This window comes from Paralichthys olivaceus, chromosome 24 (assembly GCF_024713975.1).
Source record: "Paralichthys olivaceus isolate ysfri-2021 chromosome 24, ASM2471397v2, whole genome shotgun sequence".
Classification (NCBI taxonomy): domain Eukaryota; kingdom Metazoa; phylum Chordata; class Actinopteri; order Pleuronectiformes; family Paralichthyidae; genus Paralichthys; species Paralichthys olivaceus.
The window spans coordinates 9,899,242-9,911,956 of record NC_091116.1 but is presented as its reverse complement, the minus strand read 5'-3'; the positions used below and the strand labels follow the sequence as shown (position 1 = coordinate 9,911,956).

Here is a 12,715-nt window from a genome sequence, read left to right as displayed (position 1 = left end):
CACTGGACAGCTACAGAAGACAGGACGGGAAGAGTGATACGAGGAGGGGGAGAGGGCGACCACGGGACACAGAACACACAGCGCCGTACCTCCACGGCGACGCTGAAGTCCACCATGGAAACGCTGGTGTTGCGGTGCCAGCAGACGTGCACGGTGGTGTTGCCGCGGTGACCCTGGCGCTCCAGGGACGAGCGCGAGCCGCAGAGCTCCTCCTCTGACTCTTGCTCGGCCACGCCGTCCTCCGACAGCTCTGTGGAACGAGACTCTCGTTAGCGGAGACAAGTCAAACACCATGATCTAATATTAACAGCATTTTGGTATTTGGATAAAATACTGCTATAGTAAGGAACTATTGTCATTATATAGTGAAAACACTCCACTTATTTAACTATTTCTGATATTAAAAGATGAATAAATGAATATATGATTAAAGAACAGACCATTTACAGGAAACAACAACTTTATATATTGAAGATCAATAATTAGTAGAGTCTAACTTTCATCGAGGTTTCTGCAGGTTTCAACAACTTTAATTTAATACTCTTTGACTTTTAATCCTAAATATCATAATTGTTTGATAATTATAAGATAAATTAATTTTATTATTTAGCTCCTAACAATATTAAGATGTTTATAAAACTGTAAAATATAAATGAATGAGATTCAACTCTAAACACACAGCAGTGCAGCTCGATTAAACTTTGATTCACACCTATAGAATTTTATTTGATTGACTGACAATGATTGCGCTTAAGTTTAATTTTGAACAAAACAAGCGCCCCTACATTTTCCAAAAGGAACCTAAAGTACCACACAATACTGCGTCATCTTGGTTTTCTCTCACGTTATGCAGAGGTAGTGAGAGAGAAAAGAAACAATGAACTGAATCCAGAAGATAACACGCTGATGATGGAACAGGGTCGTGACTCTCATCTTTTCCAGAATCTTGCAGCTCTAATACACGGTAACACCCCTCTACGTATTCTTGTATTCACTGTGGCTGCAGATGAAGATGCCACAGAACAAAGAGCTGAGACAAAACAGTGATCAAAGCAATTTCAACACAGAAAAAAAGAGGAGAAAAAAATCTCCCTTTTGTTGTTGCTGGTAAATTAATACTCTTCAACTGTTTGACAATAAGAGACGTCGAACCGAAGGTCACCAGGCGGAGGCCTCGTTGAGCGGGGTGACAGGCATTTAAGATAAAGAATGAGGAGGAAGAAGGGGAGGAATAATGGGCGACAGGTGGGACCTACGTGTATCAGGTGACAAATATGATGAAAGACCACCTGTAACAATTCATGTGGTGCTGAAAGCTGCAGTGTGGAATTGTGGGAATTGTGCAGTTATAGCTGTAGGTAAAGGTCAGTGCTTCCCCGGTGGGAGTCAGTAGTAAGTCAGTAAAGATAACAGGTCCCAGCTGATGTCGCTGTGTCACCTGATGTCTTCGGAGACATCGTGGATGCTGACTGTGGAAACCTTTTCCAGAAACTCAACTCGTCCTCGAAGATGACGCAATGTTTGAGCAGCGGGTTGGAGGAGCAGGCGTTTTGGGTTTGATGCTCAAAAGGTTTACTCACTGTTGTCGGTGAGGCTAGTGGAGAGCAGGTCATCGCTGGGGCTGCTGCTCTGCTCTGCGAGGTCGATCGCCATCCTGATGTCCTCCACCCACCGCTCCATCTCCGACGCACAGCTGCAGACGGAAAATGAGAAAAAGATTATAGTCGATAAAACCAAGGGAAAGAGAGCGCGTGGGGAAAATAAGTTGAAATAAAGTCAGCACTAAGCAGTGAAATCTGCGTATTAAAAACTTTTTCATCAGTGCATGAGTGTCTGAATGGAAACTAGGTCACACAGTTAAATTTCATTAGAGGACAAACAAAGTGTGGCAGAGGTCCTGTGGAGAAAAGATTTATTTTCAATGAGGCTTCATGAGAAATGTGGTTTGTTGATTTCTTTATTCCTCTAAGTTTTCATCCATTTTCTTTTCTTTCTCTCTTTTTATCTAACATATCGATTTTGTGGTGTTTTTCAACTTCTTGGTAAAACTGTGACTTTGTTCTACAATAAAATATGTGTGTGTGTTTGTGTGTGTGTGTGTACCTGGCTGCCACCACCACTGACTGGCGCTGTCCGAACAAGGTGAAAGAATGAGGGACTCCCCACTCCTCCTCACTCTCCCTGATCTGCAGAAACACACACAGACACACACAGACACACACACTGAAATGCAACTTGATAATATATTTCAAACAAAACCATCAGTAACCTACTAATGGTGTCTATATGTGCCAACATCTTTGTGGTCGACCTCAGTAATCACAAATATGGAGAATTTACAGTTCGTGCATATAAACAAATGTATAATGCTGACATAGAATGACGACAAACTCATTTTATTCCCCAGAAGAAAAGAAAAAGATTATACCGTCATGCCATAAAGGGGCAGCTGGCCGTGAACTTTAAACTGATTGACCGGGGTTGTCCCTCGACTGGTGTACACCAGGGAATCGCTGAACTGAGGGATGAAAACAAAGGGAAGGAAGGAAAGAAGTGTCAGTTGCATTTTTGTTGCATCAATATAATAAATGCTCTGCTAAGTAGCCGTGTGGTCGTACCAGGAAGAACATCCTCTGCTGAAGTCCCTTTCCTGAGAGCTTGCTGAGGCAGCCGAGCCTGATGAACTCCTGGAAGTGGAGCATGAGAAAATATTAGAGCTGCAGAAATCAGCAGGATGAGAATTTTTTTTTGTCTCCCTAAGAACACCAAAGTGTCCTCTCCCTGATAAATAAATGTAAATGGTCGAACCCTGCCGTGAATGGCGAGGTTGTCGATGCCGGTCAAGTCTTTCTTCAACTCCAGGAGCTTCTGGAAGTTCTCCATCTTCATCATGGTGCCTTGAAGCTGCAGCACCATCTCAGTGATGTCCGCCAGGGCCGCTGAGGGAAGAAGACAAGGGCAGAGATGGTAAGGGGATAAAAAAAAAACAGAAACGCATCCTCCTCTTCACCCCAGCCCTGTCCCACACCTCTACAGTCCCTGAAGTCATCGTGCGTGGGTGGGTAGTGCTTGCAGAGCCTCTCCAGGATGAGTTTGTAGTGCAGCAGGCGATGGAGCGGTCGCAGAAGGAAGATGTTGAAGGGCAGGTAGCAAACCCTCTGCTGCTCAAAGTCTCGACACAGAGTCTCCACTTTTCGACCGGACCTGAGGACAGTCGCAAAGTTTCTTCTCATAAATTCTACCAAATTTGGCGTCAAAATATACCAGGAACATGTGTTTCAGCAGCTTAACTTTACTTTTGAGTGTTTTCTACCACTTATTCCAGGAAAAGAGAATATTTCAGTTTTTCCCTTTAATATTCTGATATTTTTTATATTGTGATCTTTTATTTCACCCTTATCTCCATAGAATGTTTAAAAAGTTTCACATTTCACTTATCTACATCCACTTAATGGATACTAAACTTAAGGAACTAAATCTTTCTCTTCTTTTTAAAAGTGTCATCTTTAGGCCACAAATGAGGATCTCAAAAATAGGTAAGCTAAAGTAGAAATCAGTTGTTTCTAAATGCTTTATGTTCTGAATCTTAATTATCATTATTATATGTTCTAAAACCAAAAATTCAACTTCTCCTTTAATGTAAAATTTTACACAAATATATAGTGCTAATAGGCAAATAATTCCGCCAGACTTCATTCGAAATTTAGCTAATTTATCGGTGCATTCATTTCTTACAACACCAGCCGGTAAAGTTTGCATGAATACAGCTTTTCTTCTCTCACCTGCAGGCACGTTCCAGTTCAACCAGACACTCTGAATGTTTCTGGAGGTGAACGGTCAACTGCTGCACATGCAAAAGAGACAAGAGAGAGTTTAAGGATATGGGAAAAATAAAATCACCCATTTAACCCTGAAATCCTGATTTCACACACACAATGAATGGATAAAGTATAAGGGAGCCATAGTTACCCTCAGACCCTGAATGTTCTTCAGTAAAACATCACCGATCCGCTGATAGTCTCCCTTGATGTGGGCGTTTGAGCGACCCTCCCTGTGAAAAGACAAAAAGACAGTAAGTTTATTATCAACCAGTAGGTGTCAGGCCAGAGCAAGTTCCTCACATATGACTGGAAAATCTCTAAATTCCCATCATCCCATTCATATTCACCAGTAAGACCTTGGTTCCTCTCCAAACACACAGTTTGTCCTCCTGTCTGTCATTATGTAAAATAACACAGAGCAGATTCCCACAGGAGGAGATGAGGGCAGCCATGAGTGTGTGCACACACTGGTTACCATGCAGTGACGTCACAAACTAAGACTTGAGCTCTTCTTCCACGTCCTAACGTTTCTTAAATCTGAATTTAAATGGCACGTGGTGTTGATGGCATGTGACTTAACAGTGACTTCATCCCTTATCCAATTAGTCTTATATAAATAAAATAAATAAATAAACATGTAGAACCCAATGCTCATCTTTTTATTCGTAAAATATCTAAAATATACATTTCCAGACATTTAAACTTAAACATAAGTTGCTTTCAGATGTGCACTGAAGTCCAGACATTTTCCTGATATTTCCCAGAGGGGTCGTGTGTGGATTTTTTAAATTCATAATTATATCATATAATATAATTCAAATCTGAGTGAGTCCACGTGAGAATACAGCAGGAAAATGTCGTGCCGATTACGTTTCTTACATGTGACAGACGCTAACCTGCAAGAATACAAATATCTCAGGATGAAAAAGAGGAGCCATACACGTAGCAAATACTGACGAAGATGTCAACTTGGGTGTGTTGACGTTGTTGTCATTGTGATGTAAACTCAAAAACATTATTTCCTTATTCCTGCATGCTCTATCCAGGTGACAAACTGCACCTGCATGTTCCAGAAATGTTCCAATTGTGAACGTATCATACCCAGATGACCTCCTGCTGTGTTGTGATGTGGAAGGAACATTTCCTGGAGTTCTGGACTGAAAACAGTGTTACACAATGTTAAACAGTTAACGGACACTGACCACTGAGCCAGCCGCTGCTCCACCTCTTTGAGGAATCCCTGGTGAAACTTGTGGATGGGATCGTAGTTGGCAGAGATCAGGTTCTGAACGGGGTCTGGGAACGCCTCGTCTTTGGCCACAGAGCTCTGGAAGGACTGTGATGGACACACACACACACACACAAGAAACTGTTATGATCCCAGCAGTCCCCAGAGTGAAGAGGACAGTGTGTCAAAACAAGTGATCTGATTTGAGAGCACGTTGACATTTGGAAATCCATCAGCTACATGCACACAGACACACAAACATGATCCTTGTGGCCCAAAGCCAGCGCACTACAACCCCTGACACAGAGGTGTTATACCACCCCCCAGCGATTATGACGGCGGGGCAGATAGATGTCCAGCTGCTTCAAGAGGAGGGGTGACAGCGAGAAGGGAGAGAGAGGGAAGGATGGAGGGAGGGAGGGAGGGAGGGAGGGAGGGAGGGGTGTGGGACCTCAGGCTTCGGTAGTGCCAGCCAAAGAAAATATTTAAGAGGTTTTAAAAAAGCACCAGCGCACGCCTTCCTCCCACATCAAAGAGGGTGGAAACTACTGTTGTGAAGGAAAACAGTGGCGACGGAGAGAAAGGCACAGGAGAGGAGAGATGAGATATCGTTTTCTGCTCCACGCTGAGGTCAGATGTCATGGTCAGCGTCGTTATATTAAGGTGATGCAGGCAGGTGCTTCAAACTGACATTTACCTCTGCTCCTAATCTCCCTCTAATTTGTCGGGAAAAACACAGACAGCAGCGAGGAATCAGATTAAAATGCACTTTCATCCCAGGACTCAGGATCTAGACGTTGTGTTTATGTATGCAGTGACTTTTCCCTCTTTTTGTGGTTTTACTTGTAAACCAAAGAGGCTGGAGCTAATCGTCTATTTAGTCTTAAAGAACAAACAAGATACAAGCTTGCTGGAAGAAAAGGAGATGAATTTTTTTTATAAAACAAGGAGCTTTAAAACACTGGCTTCTGATCATAAAGATCTAGATGTTGAGTCTTGGTCCAAACTAAACGCAAATGAAGCCAACTTTTCAGGGTGGGAGTAAAAAGCAGATGGATAACACAATGTAATATTTATGTCATTCAATTCTGTTCCAGCCGTAGAATCCCAAAAACCAAAATCTTGTCAACACATGCTACTTTCAGTAGACCAGCTTTGACTTACTAATCCAGAACTAAGGCTTTTAAGAGACCAAATTTGGCCTCCGTGTCTCTGCATGCTCTGCCGGGCTGTCTACTCAAGGGAATGTGTTTATGCTTGGTCGGAGCAGCTCTTACGAAAAGGACGGAACATGTGGATAGAGACACATCTCAAAGTCCTCACCTCTGTGACGACCTGCAGGTCTTTGAGGTAGGTCCGCTCCGTGGTCAACAGTTCCTTGGCGATGAAGTAGGCCTTGTCTGTGGGAAACTTCTGGACATAAACGGAAAGATTAGTCGGATCCATCCATCGACCCATGATTCAATCAATCTCTTAAGTATTGTCGGCTTTATTGACTGTGAAACCCATAAAAGCAAGTTTATGATTCATGGTTTTGTTCGTCAAGTTCTGCAGGTTAAGAAATTCTTTAAAAAATGTTTTAAGAGGGAGTGGGGATTGCTGTCATATTAGTCGGCTTGCCCACCTTCCTCCTCGCCTCCTCCTCCTCCTCGTTGCGGACATATCCGGCCTCAGTGAGCAGCGGGCTGGTGAGCGGCGATATCTGCTGTCCCTCCGCAATCTGACCCGAGCCCAGGACAGCGGTGCTGCCCATCTCTTGTCCATTCACAGAGCCGTTGCCCACCAGGCGGGGACTTCCCAGCGGAGAGTCGTCTGAGCCGGGACTTCCTGTGGGAGGACAGGCGGGGGAAAGATAGGGAAATGGAAAAAGGGAGGAAGAGGAGGACAGAAGAGAAAAAGAGTGAGACAAGATGGTAGTAGAGGATAAGGGATGGTCTTATTGTAGAGAATCTACATACAGTATAAAAGCTGAATTCATGAAATTCACTGCAACTGTGAGGAGATGGTTTCTGGATTTAAAAGCTCAAGATGTGAGCATATTCTCTGAATGAGTGTACCCACTCAGCATGGCAATGAATTTCATGGATCGACCATCCCACGCAGTCAATCTTTAACTATGAGTCAGGACACAAACTGAGCAGCTGCTTTGTTCCAGCAGGTCGCCACATGACAAAAATGTTACGATCCCTCAACTCAAGGCTGTGTCTACACAATAAAGAGAGAAGGATGGAAAAAAACTATTCATTTTAAGTGGCAGGTTAGTAAGAAGCTATGTTTTATACTAAAGCCGTTTAAGCATATCAGTGCATTATAAGGGAAAGTAAAAAGACAAATAATGCAAACTATGCCAAATATTTGCCAATTAACAGCAATTTGTTCCATGTAATTTGAAAAATGTCCAGCAAATTCTCACATTGAAGAAACTGCAAATTGTTCCTTTTTTTGCTTGAAAATTGAATTAGAAATATTTCAAGGCCATCTGTCAATCCACTGATTGATTAATTGTTTCAAGCCCAGGTTGAAAAGCTATTTGAACTGCATCGTGTCTTTCTATTTCCCTTACGATGAACTACAGTATGATCTTTAACAGTCGTGTTGCCTAAAATTAGATGTTGTTTATCAGGAGTCTGGTCTGACTACATCACCTGGAAAAGTAGAATCAAAACTTTTCACTACAGAGTCGCTACAGAGGTTTTACTACAAGTTGTGACTTTATACTTGCCCAGGTGCAAAGCATCCAAAGAGTCCACTGTTACACACCAAACTGGATCATGGGTAAAAAACCATGGCAACCACTGAGTGCAGATCTGTGACGGGTGCTATAAAAGAACTCACCACCACGCAGACAACAACAACTAAAAACTAGCAGGACACAGAAACAAGACGGGTGACACAGCGAGCGAACAGAAAACAGACGTATGGAATTCACATGTGCACAGCGAACACCAAACTAAACACTACTCTACAGTCTAGCTACCACGACACAGAACACGGGGAGGGGTTCACGACTCAACCGGGTCGGGGGTGAGTGGGTGGGGGTATGACAGGGTGGGGCAGGGGTCCTCCCCTCCACAGAAAATTTCGGAGTCCCTTTTTCTTCGAACATACAAGGTCGTATTTTATTGACACTAGTGCACACAATCAGTTACAGTGTTGGAAAAAAGAGAGATGAAGGGTAGAGAAAAAAAAAAGGCTGTGCAGGAATACAAAGTGTTACAAGAGTGACAGAAACCCAGTGAGCCTGTGCGTCTTCATGCCGTACAGTGTGCGTTAAAGAGGAAACGGATCATTTCCAACAATGCATTTCGTTTGCACAGGGATTTAAATACTTTTTTTGGCAGGTCTTCAGCTAATCTGGCAGCAGGTTGACCTCGGCATGTCCAGTATTTATCAGGATTTCAAGCTTTTAGAGATGATACGTGCCTGTTGCTCAACAAGCACTGCGTGCTGCAGCTTTGGCGTGCACCATGGGAAATCAAGTGAATACGAGACAGACAAACTAAAGCCGCCACCAATCTGCAAACCAGCAAAATCGGAAGAACAGCCAGAAAGCTGGTTTATCCCGAAGTCAGTAAAAATATGTAAGCAGAAAGAAGCACAGATGTGATGCGTAAAAGTTCAAAAATTTAATAGACTAATTTAAAGAATGTAGTTTGACATTTTGGGGAAATAAGCTTATTGATACCACTCTCATGCCTGTAGGGTAAATCTATGTTGGTTAGCTTAGCTTAGCATAAAGACTGGAAACAGAGGGAAATTTCCTAGCCTGGCCCTGCACATATTATTTCTAGCTATATGAGTTGAATATAATTAGAAATTAAGAACCTCTGGCCTTGCTTATCCATTTCCAGTCTTTTTACTTAGATAAGTTAACTGGCTTCACAAACACAAGAGCTGTATCAATCCTCTTATCTGAAGTAAAATACGCACATTACCCCAAAAAACATCCAACAACAGCTTCAAGCAGCCGAACACGATCCCATCATCACAGTGTGTATATAAAATAAACTAAAATCATTTTTCTCTTTTAAGTAAATCTAGTCAATTTGGATCTGATTAAATCCATTAACAATACAAAATCACAATCTATCAATGTGTTACTGTTTGTACAGTACATGAAAATTACAAAAAACCTCAATGGAAGTGAAGTGCTGTGCTATTAGGTGACAGGCAGTGAAAGGGAACACAAGGTGGACTCAACTCCAGTGTTCAGGTGCATGTATGTGCATGTGTGTCCATCTTCTGACAATACTCAGACTTTCACATCTTGCAAAATCTCTCAAAGATCAATATCTTTTTTTTTTTTTTTTTTACACGTACATTTGCATTAAGCTTCACTTTACTTGTGTCTGTCGCCTGTCGCCCTCTCATCATGTTATAAGAGCACTGGGGTTGAGTCAGCCCCGTTTCACACTTGTGCACAATGAGGAAAAAAAAAAATGGGGCAATAAAAACAAATGGTTTCTGCACATTTAAAAAAAAAAAAGACAGGGAGCAGTTAATTAATCATGAGGGTTAACTGGGATATGTCACTGCGCTGAAAGCCTCTTAAAATATGTGAAACCATTTTTGAGCCCCATGACAGAAACAGAGACGGATTCAGTGGAAAAAAAAGAAGCAGAACAACAGAGAAGCAGGGACTTTGCTCGCCTTGTTAACATGCAATCAGAGTAAAGAAAAGAAAACAGTGAGAAAACAGTGTTTTCACCCATAAAACATGCTTGAAATCAATGCATTTACATTTTTTTAAAGCATGAACATTGTGTGTCAGGAAGAAGCAGTAGCTTTGAGGAAAGAGAAGGTTTAGAGGATGAAAAAGTTTAGTCACCCCATCGCTTGAACCCATGTGTTTTAGAAATCGTAGGCACAATTTAGAGGGAAGCTTTTGTGAGTCAGGTCATTGATCAGCATCAGATTTCAAGTCCGAAAAAAGTATGTATGCAAACTGTAAATGTTGAAAAGAAGAATATATAATCAAACTTAATCCAATAGAGCATATGTATTTCCCATGGTCCCTCCAGCTTAATGCTAATATCAGTTCGCTAACATGCTGATATAGATTAACTCGTATAAACATTTACCACTGTCATAATCATATTTTTGCATGAAACACAACTTACAACGACAGATAATGGGAATGTCATTGGCTTAAGTTTTTAGACAAATTGAGATTTTGTTCTGTTGGTGGCGCTACAAGAAAAGTCATGGACTTGTTTTGTGGACTATATTTAATTGCAATAGTTTAAATAATTGTTAAATGTTTTGGCTAAAACCACTAAATATCAATTCATTTCATAATCGAAAGGCTGGAATGGTTTTTCCTTTTTGAGATTTGGGAAACACAGACCTTGTTATTTTAATTTTATTCTTTTGCTGAATTTATGTGCAAGAAAATCATCATCCACCTAAGAATGTGTGTGTGTGTGTGTGTGTGTGTGTGTGTCTGTCTGTCATGAGCAGACAGCCAGCAAATGACAGTGACGGGGATGTGAGGCCAGCACAGCTTCAAAACACAGCATCGGAACAGAAGAGAAAACAGCATCCAAAGACGATAACAGTGAGTTTTGTTGTCGCTGTTTTGTGGTTGTCGTGCATGCCAAGGGCCAAGCCAAGCAAAGCGGACAGCTGGACATGGTCACGATTGGTGGACGACAGTTGTTGCGCTTGTTCGTCACCGATAGTGAAATGTGTTGAAGAAAGAAAAAAGAATGATAGAAAGAAATGACGACAGCAGATAATGCATCTGAAGCAGAAATGTTGAGACGTGTGGAGCTTCGGTTATCATCAAAAATACAGATATAAATGGAATCTATTCAAATTCTTGCTCTTCCACTAATAGAAAAGAGAATTACAAGAGGACTCTCTACCACAAACATCCAAATTACAGTGCAAGTTGCCAATTAGACAAACAGAAGGACGGACAATCCAATGAAAGCATGAAAAAGCGCTCAGAAGAAAAGGACTTCAACCGAATAAGAAGGCATTACCGACCATTAGCTACGACACTCCTACTCAACTGATCCGATTACACATGAAACATTCTCCTACGAGTTGAGTGTATCATTCTAAATACAATCCATCCTCTAGCAGGAACTATAGAACTCAAATACACTGTACACTTAAAGGGAAAGATCACACTCTGCCTCTGCCTTTCCCTTCCAACTGAAATCCCTGGACGGGCTCCAGCTATTTTTCTTACAGCCCTTCTATTGCACAAGACGACAGTAAAATAATTAGAATAGTCTGATTCTACAGGAAATGCTACATTAGAGAACCACGAACGGGGGAAACAGCATTTCTACAAACCTATTAGACTCATTTCAACAGCTTTTCAGATCAAGCTATGAAGCGTCACATTTCACCCAGAAACCACCAAGAAATCTATTCTCTCCTGCTTCAACATAAAAACATCGTCTTTTCTCATTTACAGAACTTAGTAACTTTCTCCTAAATGGATTAGACTGATTTAAATGACATCAGTGCTATTAAATGATTACAGCGATTACTTTCTCAGAAAAATGACAATTCTGCACAGTCTTCCCTGTTCACCTGCGCAAACGTCTACACAGTTTTTAAGTTATGGCACATTGCAAGGAAGTTTTTCCTTAAACCTTCACATTTGCTTGTTCTATAACTTCTCACAGCGCCGGCTAAATTGCCTCGAGGCTTTTATATCGATTATCCTTAAGAGGAATAGCCAGCAAGAGGTTCAACGTGTAAAGTTAAACTGAAGCTTACTAAGGGGCTTGTATAGAAAATTACAAAAATCCTGGGGAGTGGGGGGGGGGTTTACAAATATTGGATGTGTCACAGCTAAAAAATGCGACAAAAATTCTAAAAATATAATGAGTATTTGCTTAAAAAAGTGTATCACAGCAAATCTAGTGTAAAAAGGTGAACTAGAACAACTTCTATTTTAATATTTAAAGATTGATGGACTGGAGATTTAAAAAAGTTGATTATCTGTATTATATTTAATTAAGATCTTATGATTCCTACATAACAGTATTATATTTGTTTTGCATAATAACGTATGATTCGAGGATCAGTTACTTCTTCTACGAATCCGTCTCAGCAGCTAAAAACGCGGCCGCCGATATCTTCCTCATTGAAGCGGTAACATCCTTCCTCCTCTCCCTCCCCCTCCTCAAGCTGCAGACTCCCGAAGGAGAACTTGCTGCAAGGCAGCAGCGACGACGAGTTTGCCACATTTGAGTTGACCGAATTCCGGGAGCTGACGGCAGCAGGGTTGCCGTACATTAACGGCTGGCTGTACGCGCTGCTGCCAGTGTCCGACTCTGTGTCGCTGGTGTCGGTGCCACTGCTGGTGGAGCCGTCAATCATCTGTACCGGTTGGTTCAGATTGTTTTGGTTGTTTGTGGGCTTTCCCTGGCGGCCAAACAACCGCTGCGGCGTGCTGGACCGCGCCTGACCCGGCACCACTAGGTTACTCGTGTGATTGCCGTTAGTTATGATCATCCTACGCTCCATCGGGGCAGAGCAAGGGGCTTGGACTTGCAGCCCGGGGCGATGAGGGTCACGGTGGTGCATGGGAGTAGACGTCAGCTGGCTAAGAATGAATGGATCAGTATCAGAGCGATTCCTCATGTTGTTGTTGCTATAGAGTTTGGACAAATGTGGCGACGTGCGGTTTGAGGTTATCGGG

The 12,715-nt window shown here is 42.1% G+C and overlaps 1 protein-coding gene across 7 annotated transcripts in view; it reads right to left on the bottom strand.

The window, feature by feature from the left end:
* The window catches only part of farp1 (FERM, RhoGEF (ARHGEF) and pleckstrin domain protein 1 (chondrocyte-derived)), a 48,686-nt gene that overhangs the window by 2,569 nt on the left and 33,402 nt on the right, over positions 1–12,715 (bottom strand). For 5 of the 7 annotated variants that reach the window (XR_011240519.1, XM_020102067.2, XM_069521438.1 and 2 more), the window contains exons 14-25: positions 6,674–6,876; positions 6,373–6,462; positions 5,024–5,157; positions 3,970–4,051; positions 3,783–3,844; positions 3,029–3,204; positions 2,809–2,939; positions 2,619–2,687; positions 2,429–2,518; positions 2,104–2,186; positions 1,581–1,693; positions 90–250 (exon numbers count right to left, since the gene is read on the bottom strand). Coding sequence is in view for 6 of the 7 variants with exons in the window: in XM_020102067.2 (XP_019957626.1) it covers positions 90–250; positions 1,581–1,693; positions 2,104–2,186; positions 2,429–2,518; positions 2,619–2,687; positions 2,809–2,939; positions 3,029–3,204; positions 3,783–3,844; positions 3,970–4,051; positions 5,024–5,157; positions 6,373–6,462; positions 6,674–6,876 (1,394 nt within the window). In the remaining variant the exon portion in view is untranslated. The remainder of the gene's footprint in view (positions 1–89; positions 251–1,580; positions 1,694–2,103; positions 2,187–2,428; positions 2,519–2,618; positions 2,688–2,808; positions 2,940–3,028; positions 3,205–3,782; positions 3,845–3,969; positions 4,052–5,023; positions 5,158–6,372; positions 6,463–6,673; positions 6,877–12,715) is intronic. The other 2 variants (XM_020102068.2, XM_069521439.1) reach the window with 1 other exon arrangement.